This window comes from Coregonus clupeaformis, chromosome 10, assembly GCF_020615455.1.
Source record: "Coregonus clupeaformis isolate EN_2021a chromosome 10, ASM2061545v1, whole genome shotgun sequence".
NCBI lineage: Eukaryota > Metazoa > Chordata > Actinopteri > Salmoniformes > Salmonidae > Coregonus > Coregonus clupeaformis.
In genome coordinates, this window is record NC_059201.1 from 63,696,170 (window position 1) to 63,711,286 (window position 15,117).

At 43.9% G+C, this 15,117-nt stretch overlaps 1 protein-coding gene across 1 annotated transcript in view; it reads right to left on the reverse strand.

The window, feature by feature from the left end:
• Window positions 1–15,117, reverse strand: part of LOC123491688 (protein PTHB1-like) — a 131,498-nt gene that overhangs the window by 63,446 nt on the left and 52,935 nt on the right. The window contains exon 7 of the mRNA XM_045223339.1: window positions 6,997–7,116. Within this exon, the coding sequence (XP_045079274.1) occupies window positions 6,997–7,116 (120 nt within the window). The remainder of the gene's footprint in view (window positions 1–6,996; window positions 7,117–15,117) is intronic.

The following is a 15,117-nucleotide window of genomic DNA, read 5'->3' on the forward strand; positions in this document are numbered from 1 at the left end:
TGGCCCTGTATTTGCGGTAGCTGGCAGCTTCTAGATGACAGTAAGGTAATTGAATGGTGAGGTCTGAGGCAGCAGTATAGGCATGAGAATGGGAGCATGCTAATGGCTAATGGATAATAGCTGTATTGTGTGGCTGTTGACCGGAGACTGACTCAGGGGGGTAATTGGCTTTCGGCTGTTTGGGCTGAGCCATCAGAGGAGCTGACCTTATAAACACAACGCCCTCCTCCACTCCTCCTCGTCTCCTCCAGGCCATGATGGAGGGAACAAGGAAATAAAGGGAGGGAGAGAGTCTTTCAGTGATCCACTGTGACAGAGTACTGTTCAATAAAGTATTGCTTCAGTGAAAGTTGAGAGGGCATGTTGGTGACATGTCACTGTAGACAGGGACTGATCATTGAAATTAACCCAGTCTTCCAGGAACACAAGTTAGCATAATTCCTCTTTTAATGTATTGGTGTCTCAGCTACCATACACTCTGTTAGCAGTTTTGATTGAACAGGGGGCCCAATGCCTCTCTGTCTCTAAATTGTGTGTGTGTGTGTGTCTGGTATAGGTGGCGCCCTGTGATCCCAGGTGGGCCGAGGAGGGTTAGGAGGAAAGAAGAGAGGAGACACTCTCCCTTTCATCTCTCTTTCAACCAGGCCGCTAGAGAAGAGAAGGAGTGAGCAGCGGCACAGTTCTATCCAAGACACCTTTTGAAGCCTTTCAACTGTACTAGAGGTGCTTCCTGGCTCCCATGCACCCTAACAGGGGGGTTAGTTGGAGCCTAATTACTTTTAAGTCTGCCACAGGTAGTAGAAGGTGTGTGTGGTTTGTCTACAGTGATGAAGGAGGGAGGTATAGAGGTGGAAGTTGATTTCTTTCTTTAGCCCCTTTCTTCTGCTTTCGCCTGTGTGCTGTGTGCCCCCACCATTCTGGAAATTCTCTCTTTGAGTTCATATATGTACATTGGTTTGTATGTCCTTCTCTTTCCACCTCTCTCTCACTCCCTGATGGGCGGTGGTTTGGTTGTAAGAGGGACATGCCTGGACAGAGCGCCCTCTCTCTCGCTCTCTTTTAAGACCCAAACCACACAGTTCCTCCTCTGATTTCCATTACAAACAAATCTAATTAGGGATTATTTCCGGGGGGGTGGGGGGGGTGGAGGGCCAATAAATAAATACAATTATAAATAAAAGTATTGTATGGCATCATTTATAAACAACATCAATGCAGATGGTCATGTGTTTTTCAAAAAGTCAACGTACAGTATATGCGGGTCGAAGCGAACTCTCTTTATTAAATAAGTCTGGACCAGTCCAGGAGGCTTCTAAGGCAGGATTGACTGAGTGAAGGAATGCTTCTTTGACCTATCCCACAGATTCACAGAGTACAAGCAAGCCCTAGCCTCTGTGCATGTGGCCTACTTCTCTAAATTAATAGATAACAAAAATAACCCTAGATTTCTCTTCAGCACCCTAGCCAGCCTCACAGAGAAGCACGCCCCAGCCTGCCCTGAGCATTTCTCTAGCCTCACCTGTAATGATTTGATTACGTTTTTTAATGACAAAGTTCCCACAATTAGAGCTAAAATCTCAACTAATACGTCTAATATACCACAAACCCAACAGAATTATGAGGAGACCACAGCTACTCTGGACTGTTTTACACCCCTGACCATGATGACATTGTTAAACTTATTATGTACAACAAGCCTACCACCTGCCAACTTGACCCCATACCCACAAAGCTGGTCAAAGAACTTCTCCAGGTAATAGGCAAACCAACGCTCAACATTATAAGCACATCTCTCCAATCGGGGATAATTCCTGAATCTCTCAAATTGGCTGTAATTAAACCACACACAAAAAACACTTGATCCAGATGATCTTAAGAACTATAGGCCGATCTCAAACCTCCCCTTCATTTTTAAGATACTACAGAATACTGTAGCCCTGCAGCTGAATAAGATACTACATAATACTGTAGCCCAGCTGCTGAATAAGATACTACAGAATACTGTAGCCCAGCAGCTGAATAAGATACTACAGAATACTGTAGCCCAGCAGCTGAATAAGATACTACAGAATACTGTAGCCCAGCAGCTGAATAAGATACTACAGAATACTGTAGCCCAGCTGCTGAATAAGATACTACAGAATACTGTAGCCCAGCTGCTGAATAATATACTACAGAATACTGTAGCCCAGCAGCTGAATAAGATACTACAGAATACTGTAGCCCAGCTGCTGAATAAGATACTACAGAATACTGTAGCCCAGCTGCTGAATAAGATACTACAGAATACTGTAGCCCAGCTGCTGAATAAGATACTACAGAATACTGTAGCCCAGCAGCTGAATAAGATACTACAGAATACTGTAGCCCAGCTGCTGAATAAGATACTACAGAATACTGTAGCCCAGCAGCTGAATAAGATACTACAGAATACTGTAGCCCAGCTGCTGAATAAGATACTACAGAATACTGTAGCCCAGCTGCTGAATAATATACTACAGAATACTGTAGCCCAGCAGCTGAATAAGATACTACAGAATACTGTAGCCCAGCAGCTGAATAAGATACTACAGAATACTGTAGCCCAGCAGCTGAATAAGATACTACAGAATACTGTAGCCCAGCAGCTGAATAAGATACTACAGAATACTGTAGCCCAGCAGCTGAATAAGATACTACAGAATACTGTAGCCCAGCAGCTGAATAAGATACTACAGAATACTGTAGCCCAGCAGCTGAATAAGATACTACAGAATACTGTAGCCCAATCTGGTTTTAGACCATTTCACAGCTCTGAGACGGCACTAGTTAAAGTAGTAAATGACCTACTGCTGTCCTCTGACTGTGGTCATGTCGCTATTCTTGTTCTCTTAGATTTAAGTGCTGCTGCCTTTGGCACTATTGATCATGCTATCCTCATTAAGAGGTTAGAAGACTTGGTTGGTCTACGCGGACTGATTCTTAACTGGCTCAAATTATACCTTTCAGATCGGTATCAATTTGTTCAGCTGGGTGATAATTCATCGGAACGTTCCAAGGTTGAATTTGGCATTCCTCAAGGTTCTGTGCTTGGACCAGTTTTATTTTCACTATAAATCAAATTCGAATCAAATTTTATTGGTCACATACACATATTTAGCAGATGTTATTGTGGGTGTATCGAAATGCTTGTGTTTCTAGCTCCAACAGTGCAGTAGTATCTAACAATTCACAACAATACACACAAATCTAAAAGTAAAACAATGGAATTAAGAAATATATAAATATGAGGATGAGCAATGTCGGAGTGGCATAGACTAAAATACAGTAGAATAGAATACAGTATATACATATGAGATGAGTAAAGCAAAAATATGTAAACATTATTAAAGTGACTAGTGTTTAATTTTTAAAGTGGCCAGTGATTTCAAGTCTATGTCTATAGGGCAGCAGCCTATAAGGTGCAGGGTTGCGTAACCGGGAGGAAGCCGGCTAGTGATGGCTATTTAACAGTCTGATGGCCTTCAGATAGAAGCTGTTTTTCAGTCTCTCTGTCCCAGCTTTGATGCACCTGTACTGACTTCGCCTTCTGGATGATAGCGGGGTGAACAGGCCGTGACTCGGGTGGTTGTTGTAATTGATTATCTTTTTGACCTTCCTGTGATATCGGGTGCTGTAGGTGTCCTGGAGGGCAGGTAGTTTGCCCCCGGTGATGCGTTGGACAGACCGCACCACCCTCTGGAGAGCCCTGCGGTTGCGGGCGGTGCAGTTGCCGTACCAGACGGTGATACAGCCCGACAGGATGCTCTCAATTGCGCATCTGTAAAAGTTTGTGAGGTTTTAGGTGCCAAGCCAAATGTCTTCAGCCTCCTGAGGTTGAAGAGGCGCTGTTGCGCCTTCTTCACCACACTGTCTGTGTGGGTGGACCATTTCAGATCGTCAGTTATGTGTACGCTGAGGAACTTGAAGTTTTCCACCTTCTCCACTGTGGTCCCTTGGATGTGGATAGGGGTGTGCTCCCTCTGCTGTTTCCTGAAGTATACATGCTACCCCTGGGTAATGGCATTCATAAGCACAACATGCACTTTCATTGCTATGCTGATGACACTCAGTTGTATTTATCTGTTAAACCAGACAATACGTCACAGTCACAGATGTTAAACACTGGATGACAACCAACTTCTTGCTTTTAAACTCTGATAAGACAGAAATTATGCTACTTGGCCACAAGAAACTCACAAATAAAGTATCCAAACTTAATCTTAACATTGATGGTTTCCCCATCACACCAAACATGGTTGTTAAAAACCTTGGTGTCACCTTTGACCCCAGCCTAACTTTTGACAACCACATAAAAAGCATATCCAGAACAGCATCCTTCCATCTCAGGAACATTTCCAGAATTAGACACTTCATCTCTCAACCAGATGCTGAAAAATTGGTCCATGCATTTGTTTCTATTGTAATACCCTCCTTTCCAGCTGCTCAGACTCTACTATTAAAAGCGTACAACTTGTACAGAACACTGCAGCTTGCATTTTAACCAACACTCCAAGGCATGAACACATCACTCCAGTTTTATCTGCTCTACACTGGCAGCCTGTAAAGGATCGGTCTGATTTTAAGATCTTACTCTTAACTTTTAAAGCACTGCATGGCCTTGCCCCGTTAGCTGACAGACATGCTTGTTCCATACAACCCATTGAGGGCACTCTGCTCCCAAGGAGCCTGTCTGCTTGTACCTAGATGCAGAACCAAGGCAGGGGGGCGGAGCGTTCCCTATTAAAGCCCTCTAGTTATTGAACAGCTTGCCCTGTCAAGTAAGAGGGGCAGACACCAATGAGGTTAATAAAAAAAAATAAAAAAAATTTTTTGCCGGGCCTTTAATAAGCAAATTTTTTTTACACATCTTCTGTGTTCTTATGGTATTTTATTCATCCTCTTTACGGCTTCCTGTTTTCTTTCCCTTTTGTCATTTATTGTTTTAATGTAGTGTTTTGCGATCTTAAATGCAATAAATAAAGTTTGATTTGATTCTCCATAGAGGCCAGATGGGTTGCACCACAACAGGCGTCCTCAATAGAGCCTGACCATTAGTGACTTCAGTGGGCCACTCTCCCTAAATGACTCTAGAAAGGGAACCACTGTTATTTTGGTAAAGCCGTCCGCATGCTTCCCATCCGAAACAGTTCGGAACATTTTATTACGTTTTTGATCGTTTTGGTCTTCGGCAAGGGGGTTTTCGGCTCTTTGTGCACACAACATTTTTTCTTGAGGCAAACAGAAGTCGGTGGCTGAAGTCTACGCCAATTCGTCTGTGATTGGTCAACAGTAGGGATTCTTCAATTAAGTGTTTGTTGTCATTCAATGAGAGACGGATCGTTTTCATGCAAAAAAATTCACTTCAGAAATACTGTACCAAACATCTTAGTTATATGTAAAATTGCGTGACTAAGATCTCGACAAAAACGTCAATTAAATACTGGTTTCTTGAGTTATCTTAGAATAATTCGGACTATTTTGAGGATGTGTATACTGACTACGGGGTCTCAATATAGACAAACAGTACTATTGCTGCTTTTTCTCGTTTTTCAAGAGAAGGTATTTTAAGGGAGTATGCAAGCACACTCGTTCGGTTCGCCAGGCGAAGAATGCGGAAGGCTTAAGTCATATACATGAAAAGCCAGCACATGGCCTATCCAATACAACTCTGAATCATGGTGTAACCACTCCACATATTCTTACCTCAGTGTGTGTGTGTTGTGTGGGGGTCTGTGTGGTATTCGTTAACAGGGGAAATGCACGTCTTTTGTTTGTTTGTTTTTCCTCTGTGTTTTTGTTCTGGTTCTTTTAATTAGCTTGTGGAATGGATTTTTAATTGCACCGCATCCCTTTTGTGTGCACATGACGGGCATTTGATCTAAGAGGTCTGAAAAAATGTATGTTGTTCAATTGTATCTGGGTGTGATCGAGCGTATGGATGTAAATGCATGTGCCCAGAGTATGTGTGTGGGCTTTATGTAGAGGAAGTGTGTGTGTGTGTCTCATGGAGCAATGTGTGTGTCTCATGGACGTGTGTTTATGTGAGTGTGTAGTGTGTATGCGTGTGTTCTTAACGATCCCCAAGCGTCGCCTGTCTGTGTCTCCCACACCTCCTCAGTGGGGCTCAGCTCATTAGCGGCGACGCCTGGGTGGATTAACCACACAAAAAGGCACATGGACTGCCGACACAACCCACACACCATCTGCTCACGTCTAACCACTCATGTTTAGTGCTCTTCAAAGCCATCCAACTTCGTCTTAGAAAATACAAACATGGGTGTGTGTAGCAGTGTCCCTTCCCTCTATACCTCTCACATTCATCAGCTACAGAAGGAGCTTTCAGTCTGTTGCATTCATTTATTCAATTAAGTCTCTATTTCGTCAACATGGGAATTTAATACGGAATTCCCTTCTGTCTGTCTACGACTGATGATTTTTTATCAGAGACACACACACACACACACACACACAATAGGTCAAGACAAATTACGTTCGGAAATCAAAACAGAAAAAAACGTCCCGCTCTGAGGGTGGATAGAAAAAAAGCCCTGTGCCTCCTCCTTAGTTACAGCAGTCAGTCCAACTACAGCTTTAATTCATTTGATTAAAAAACTATTTGGAGCGCCCCCCCCAAAATCTCAACTTTGATAATTACCAGAAAAATTGCAATTCCCCAGCTATTACATCCAATTAGGGAGGGAGGGATGGAGTAAGGGAGGAGAGAAGAACCAGATGGAAGAGAGAGAGAGAGAAAGACATCGAACAGAGCTTGAGCTCAGTGTGAGCCTAATATGAGAACAGCATCAGCACGACCTGAACACAGCATAAGCACTACCCCAGCAGACATGAGACCAGTCATACACAGCACGAGCTAAAGGATGGTGAATCACAAGCTAAGGATGAGCTTTCCACACTCAGGGTCTGAGTTTGTGTGTGTGTGTGTGTGTGTGTGTGTGTGTCCATCCCATGACTGACCAGTCTTGGGCTTGACTTTCTTGGATGGCTGTTTCTTCTTCATGAACTTGGCGGCTGACTCCTGTTGCAGGGGTGGCTCCTCCAGGTCCGCAACAGCCTCCGCGATTGGCTCACAGCCCCCTGAGTGACAGGAAAAAGAGCATGATCAACAGCCAATCACAGAGACTGAATCCTATCGTGAGATATACAATGAGTGCACAAAACATGATGCTCTTTCCATGAAAGACTGACCAGGTGAATCCAGGTGAAGGCTATGATCCCTTATTGATGTCACTTGTTAAATCCACTCCAATCAGTTTAGATTAAGGGGATTATTAAGACTTGAGACATCAAATCAAATGTATTTATAAAGCCCTTTTTACATCAGCAGATGTCACAAAGTGCTTATACAGATACACAGCCTAAAAACCCAAACAGTAAGCAATGCAGAAGCACGGTGGCTAGGAAAAACTCCCTAGAAAGGCAGGGACCTAGGAAGAAACCTAGAGAGGAACCAGGATCTGAGAGGGTGGCCAGTCCTCTTCTGGCTGTGACTGGTGGAGATTATAAGAGTACATGGCCATTAAGGCCAGATCATTTTTCAAGATGTTCAAACGTTCATAGATGACCAGCAGGGTCAAATATATATATACATGTGTGTGAGTGTGAGTGTGAGTGAGAGAGAGAGAGAGCATACTTAAGTTCACACAGGACACCAGATAAAACAGGATAATTTCACCATATAGGACAGACTTGACCCTAGCCCCACCGGCACATAGACTATTGCAGCATAGAAACTAGAGGCTGAGACGGGGACGGGGACGGGGGGGGACGGGGGAGAAATAGGGCCTACCAGGCAGGATATAAGCACAGCCCCCTCACCACTAGAGGGATATCAACAGACCATCAACTTACTACCCTGAGACAAGGCTGAGTATAGCCCACGAAAGATCTCTTCCACCGCACAAGCCCGAGGGGGAGCAAAACCGGACAGGAAGATCACGTCAGTGACTCAACCCACTCAAGTCGAGTATAGCAAAAAAAGCCTGGCACGACATGACACACCCCCCCTAGGGAGGGCATAGAAGAGCACTAGTAAGCCAGAGCCAGCCAAGCAGAGACAGCAAGGGTGGTTCGTCACTCCAGTGCCTTGCCGTTCACCTTTGCACCCCTGGGCCAGACTACACTCAATCATAGGACCTACTGAAGAGATGAGTCTTCAGTAAAGACTTAAAGTTCGAGACCGAGTCTGCGTCTCTCACATGGATAGGCAGACCATTCCATAAAAATTGAGCTCTATAGGAGAAAGCCCTGCCTCCAGCTGTTTGCTTAGAAATTCTAGGGACAATAAGGAGGCCTGCATCTTGTGACCGTAGCGTACGTGTAGGTATGTACAGCAGGATCAAATTGGAGAGATAGGTAGGAGCAAGTCCATGTAATGCTTTATAGGTTAGCAGTAAAACCTTGAAATCAGCCCTAGCCTTAACAGGAAGCCAGTATAGAGAGGCTAGCACTGGAGTAATATGATCAAATCTTTTGGTTCTAGTCAAGATTCTATCAGCCGTATTTAGCTCTAACCGAAGTTTATTTAGTGCTTTAGCCGGGTAGCCGGAGAGTAGATCATTGCAGTAGTTTAATCTAGAAGTGACAAAAGCATGGATTAGCTTTTCTGCATCATTTTTGGACAAAACATTTCTGATTTTTACAATGTTATGAAGATGGAAGAAACCTGTCCTTGAAATATTATTGATATGTTCTTCAAAAGAGAGATCAGGGTCCAGAGTAACACCAAGGTCATTCACAGTTGTATTTAAGATGACTGTACAACCATCAAGATTAATTGTCAGATCAAACAGAAGATCTCTTTGTTTCTTGGGACCTAAAACTAGCATCTATGTTTTGAGTTTAAAGTAAAACATTTGCCGCCATCCACTTCCTTATGTCTGAAACAGGCTTCCAAGGTAGGCCATTTTCGGGCTTCACCATGTTTCATCAAAATGTACAGCTACAGTATGTGTTGAAATTTGTTTTTCCAAATGACATCACCAAGAGGTAGAATATTTAGCGAGAACAATAATGGTCCTAAAACGGAACCTTGAAGAACACCAAAAAACGTACCATTGATTTGTCAGAGGCCAAACCATCCACAGAGATAAACTAATATATTTCCGACAGATAAGATCTAAACCAGGCAAGAACTTGTCCGTGTAGACCAAATTTGGGTTTCCAATCTCTCCAAAAGAATGTGGTGATCGATGGTGTCAAAAGCGGCACTAAGGTCTAGGAGCACGAGGACAGATGCAGAGCCTTGTTCTGACGCCATTAAAAAGTAATTTACCACCTTCACGAGTGCAGTCTCAGTACTATGATGGGGCAACAGCTTTTCAAAAATGTCTGAGCGGAATGGCCGATTCGATATATATTTTCCGGGTCAAGGTTTGGCTTTTTCAGGAGAGGCTTTATTACTGCCAATTGTAGTGAGTTTGGTACACAGCCGGAGGATAAGGAACCATTTATTATTATCAACATAGGAGGGCCAAGCACAGGAAGTAGCTTTTCAGTAGTTTAGTTGGAATAGGGTCCAGTCGGCAGCTGGAAGGTTTAGAGACCATTACTATTTTCGTGAATGTGTCGAGAGATACCGGATTAAAAAAATTTGAGTGCCTCCAATGATCCTAGGTCCTGGCAGTTCTGTGCAGACTCATAACAACCGAGTTTTGGAGAAATATACAGATTCAAAGGAGTCCATAATTTGCTCTATAATGATTATGATTTTAGGTATGTGTGGATTGAGTTTGTGTGCCAAGACAAACAATTTAAGTGCCTTTGAACGGGGTATGGTAGTAGGTGCCAGGCACACCGGTTTGAGTGTGTTAAAAACTGCAACGCTGCTGAGTTTTTTACGCTCAACATTTTCCTGTGTGTATCAAGAATGGTCCACCCAAAAGACATCCAGTTAAGTTGACAAAACTGTGAGTCCAAACGGGCCAGCATCCCTGTGGAACGCTTTTGACACCTTGTAGAGTCCATACCCCGATACATTAAGGCTGTTCTTAGGGCAAAATGGTTGCAACTCAATATTAGGAAGTTGTTCCTAATGTTGTGTACACTCAGTGTACATACACAACTCAAACCTGTGTGTAAAATCATTATCTGGAGTATCAAGTTAGGATTTGGCCTTAACATGTATCAAATGTGTAATAAAACTGTTTATCTTTAGCTGCCCTTTTTCAAGTGACAAAGTGTCAGTAATTGTCAGCTGTGGTTATGTAAGAACTTCATCTTCTACCAGCGTCTACAAATGTAAATATTATCGTGTATGTGCATGTGTTTATGGAATGTGTGTGTATGTGCGTGGACATGTAGGTGTTGCCTATGTGCATAGTTGTGTGTGCTGGGGGTGTCACAGTGAGACCCCCACCAAGAGTATCTATCGGCTCTTTAATACTAAGGATCAGTGGTAATTAGGGCCCTCCTAGAGTCTATGAATCAGACCCCTTACGTCTCCCTCGCTCCTCTCCGCTCTACCTCCACCTCTCTGTCTATCCCCCAATCCCTAGGGCTTTTTTCATTTTTCACGCCACATTCATTTTACATCCTCAAAACACACCGTCTGAGCTGGCGGTGGTGTGTGTGAATGTGTGTGTGTTAGTCTGGGTATGTGGTTAAGTGTGTAAGCTTTCATATGCGTGTGTGTGTATTTAAAATGTATTTTACCTCTAGGCAGATTACCCTAATCCCTGTCTAATATTTATCCTATGCTATAAAGCCAATCTTGTTCTGTTTGGTGAGGCTAATTGGCTGGGATGGCCCATGGGGTTACTCTGAGCTGAAAGGCAACAGGCAGTCTCAGTCTTTTTTCCCTCTGCCTGGCCATGGGCTTGTTTGAAATTGGATACGCCAGCCTTTAATTGGGCAGGTGTTTTTCTAAGCTTGTCTTTTTGCGCTGTCTTGCAATTTTGGGCAGTAGCGGTGTGTGTGTGTGTGTGTGTGAACAAGGTAGTGTGTGTGTGCAGAGAGAGAGGGGGTCGTGTGTGGGGACAAGGGTAGTGTGTGTGTGTGTGTGTGTCTTAACCTCTGCCCGGCCTTACAACAACACGTTAAGGAAAGGGCCCCCACCTCCGGACCACCTTTAGCCTGAAACTGAGCTCTTTAGGTGGGGAGACAAGCCAGGCAGCCCTCTCTCAGACTGTAGCATGGAGCTGCACACTGTCACATATACTGGGATATGAAAGATGTTTTGGTCTGGGAGACTGGGTTAGTTATGGTCCAAGCCGCTGTACTGTCTGGTTGTGGTCGAGTTTGGTCTCCTCCAGTAAGGCGTTTGATTGTAGTTAGAAGAGCAAGTAGATAGGTTGGAACTGCTGGACCGTTTGGTCGTGGTTTAGTTTGGTCTCTGTTCTAAAACGGTTGGTCGTGGTTTGGTCTACAGTATGTTCAATGCACTACTGGACCGTTGTTGCTATTCAATTTCTGTAGACTGTTTTATTTTATGGTTACATCTACGGAACCATTTGGTTGTGGTAAAAAAAAGTAGAGCAGGCACCAAACCACTGTTGGTTGTGGTTTGAATGTGTTAGACCGTTGTGTAGTGGTTCAGGAGACCATTTGGTTGTGGTTTGAATGTGTTAGACCGTTGTGTATTGGTTCAGGAGACCATTTGGTTGTGGTTTGAATGTGTTAGACCGTTGTGTAGTGGTTCAGGAGACCATTTGGTTGTGGTTTGAATGTGTTAGACCGTTGTGTAGTGGTTCAGGAGACCATTTGGTTGTGGTTTGAATGTGTTAGACCGTTGTGTATTGGTTCAGGAGACCATTTGGTTGTGGTTTGAATGTGTTAGACCGTTGTGTAGTGGTTCAGGAGACCATTTGGTTGTGGTGTGAATGTGTTAGACCGTTGTGTATTGGTTCAGGAGACCATTTGGTTGTGGTTTGAATGTGTTAGACCGTTGTGTAGTGGTTCAGGAGACCATTTGGTTGTGGTTTGAATGTGTTAGACCATTGTGTAGTGGTTCAGGAGACCATTTGGTTGTGGTTTGAATGTGTTAGACCGTTGTGTAGTGGTTCAGGAGACCATTTGGTTGTGGGTTGGTCTCAAATCTTGCAGATTGTTTGTTTGTGATGTGATCTCTAGTAGCTCCTCTTTCTCCCCTCCCCAAAAGGAAGTGCACTTCCTGGTTTTTACCTACCTACCTTTACAGTCTGAACCTGTCCCAACTACAAAGTCAACACCAAGGCTTTTTTCTCCACTCTTTATGATGTCAACATTGTAAAAGTCAGGAGAGGAGGGAGATCGTTGGAAAGACACTGGGTTTTATGGTTATACTGTTGAGCAGTGAGAGAGATATGGCCACTTACTGACACATTGCCAAATTTGATAATGCGCGCGCGCGCACACACACACACACACACACACACACACGTGCACGCACCCAGAAAGAGAGAGTGAGCCAGACGGAGACATACAGAGACAGCGCTCACTAAATGGGGATTAGCCTAGGAATTCCAACCGCATCAAGTAGTTGAGCATTAAGTAGAGCTTTAGCTAGCAGAGCAGATCCCATTCATTCAGTAAAAGTAGTCCTGCTCTCAACTACTCTATTTCCTCTCCCCTCTCTTTAAGTCTTACTGGAATAGATCTCCTAACCACAAGGCATAACTGGAATCCTCCCAAAACAGCTGAGAAAGGAGGCTTCAAACACAAGACAAGATACATCTGTTTACGCTGTCAGAAATGGCTCCCAAAGACAGATTAGGATATAGGAACAAAGGAATTCTCAGTGGACTTGGAACTTGGAATGTATTTTAGGACTGAGAAGCTGCCATTTCTAGAGTGTTAATTAGAGATGTTCATAGAGGGGATTCTGGGAGAGAACACACACTTAAATACATGTAAAGAATACAGTAAGAGACAACAACACCCCCCACCACACACACACACACACACACACCTCAAAGCATGCTTACATAACGTCCAGTCAACAACCCTGCACCCCAGTAGTATATTACAATCCAATTCCCCTGGCAGTCACTTTATCACAACATATGGTTTTTCTCGTTCAAGATCTCCCAACTGTTGCCAAAAACGCCTGGTTCCAGCCAAGTAGCTAATGTATTCAACACATAGCAGGGAGAGGGGAGTTTGACTGGTTCGAGAGAGAGAGAGAGAGACCACAGCAGACAGAGCTGAGACAGAGCTGCATTTCCTGACAAAATAAAAAATATAAAACAATTAGAGAGTGTCATTTCCCCAAATTTGAAACCCTTATTCAAAGACCTCTCTGATGAGAATAGGCTACCTGTCCTGTTGGGGGAGGACGCAGAGAGCTGTGGATTGGCAACGCACTACATTGCTGCCTGCCATAAGATGAGGGACAGTGTCTGACAGACCAACCTGCACATGTCCTCTATGCCATTGTTATTGTTCAACATATGGTTATTTTGACCCTTGATTATTGTTGTTGCTGATGTCCCATTGACAATATTGATTAATATTATAAATCTCCAAAGTAAGCTTTGGCAATATATAAATTGTTACGTCATGTTAATAAAATAAAGTAAATTGAATTGAGAGAGAGAGAGAGCGAGAGAGAAAGAGGAGAGAGAGAAAGAAAGAAAGATAGAGCGAGAGAAGGAGAGAGCGAGCGAGAGAGAGAAGGAGAGAGAGAGAAGGAGAGAGAGAGAGAGAGAGCGAGAAGGAGAGAGCGAGAGAGAAAGAGGAGAGAGAGAAAGAAAGAAAGAGCGAGAGAAGGAGAGAGCGAGAGAGAGAAGGAGAGAGAGAGAGAAGGAGAGAGAGAGAGAGAGCGAGAAGGAGAGAGAGAGAGAGAGAGAGAGAGAGAGAGAGAGAGAGAGAGAGAGAGAGAATGTATAGGTCTCTGACTAATGTGAAAACATGATGGGGGGTTGGATGTGCTCCCTAAAGGAGACTTGTTCCCCAGCCTGTGTTTTTCCTGCCCAGTGTGGAGTGGAGACTGGAAGTTCCATATAAAACGTCATAAATCATGAGGTGGAACTGTGGTGTGTGTGTGTGTGTGTGTGTGGATGCAAAGGTATCAATCTTCTTCTGTGGTGGGAGAGAGAAGATATGTATAAACACAAAGGCTATGAAATAGATGTACAGTGAAAACACACAACCCAAAGAGGCCACAACATCTAGTTCATTCTATAATGAACCTCAAGCAGAGAGACCTAAAGCTATGCTTACTGACACAGACATGGATAGAGTAAACAAGAGATAGAGATAGAGAGAGATCAAGAGAGATCGAGAGAAAGAGACAGTGAGAAAGAGAGATAAATGGGAGAGAGCGACATTACACCCACAACACCAAACCCACACTGTAAAGCAGCCCAACATTTGACCTAATGACAAAGCAATGCTAACAGTTCTATGAGTAACGAAGGCCATGTGATAAACAGTACTGACTGAACTGTTACCATCAGGTGCTGCAGACATGGTGTGTGTGTGCACGTGTTCATGTGTGTGTGTGTGTGTGTGTGTGTGTGTGTGTGTGAACAGAGGCCAAGAGCAGCTGTTAAAACCAGAGTCTCAACAGGCCGCCCAGGTGATGTCATCAGAGCGAGACGCAGGGTCAGGTGAGGAGAGGGTGAGCGGTGAGAGAGAGGGATGAGGAGAAGGAGAGAAGAGGGTCTCACTGTGTCCAGGAGACAGGAACCTACACATCTAACAAGTGGTGTGTACAAGTACGTATGTGTGTCATAAGAGAGAAAATATTCTGCGTATCCTTCAGTCACAGATATAAGCACAAATAGGCTATATCAGGGAGTACTGTACATTTGTGTCGGTCTGCACTGTATGTGTTTTTTCAACTGTCAGGTCACACGCAGTATTGGTAGTGGGAAGATCACACAAACTACAAATCCCATCCATCCATCCACTTTTATACAACGCCTGGAATAGGGTGTACTGCATGGCCATGAAGTGGGGCTTGTTATGTGTGTGTGTGCAGTCTCCGGGGAAGACTGTTGCCGCCGGTGTTGTTGGAAACATAAACAACTTTTGCGTTTACAGCCAATTGAAAAAGCAACATCTTGGGGTTTGTAACAAATTACTGTTTACATAAAGAGTGACAGGGCTTTGGTCATACAGGAGTTGCCTGACTCTCTCTTTCTCTGTGTGTGTGTG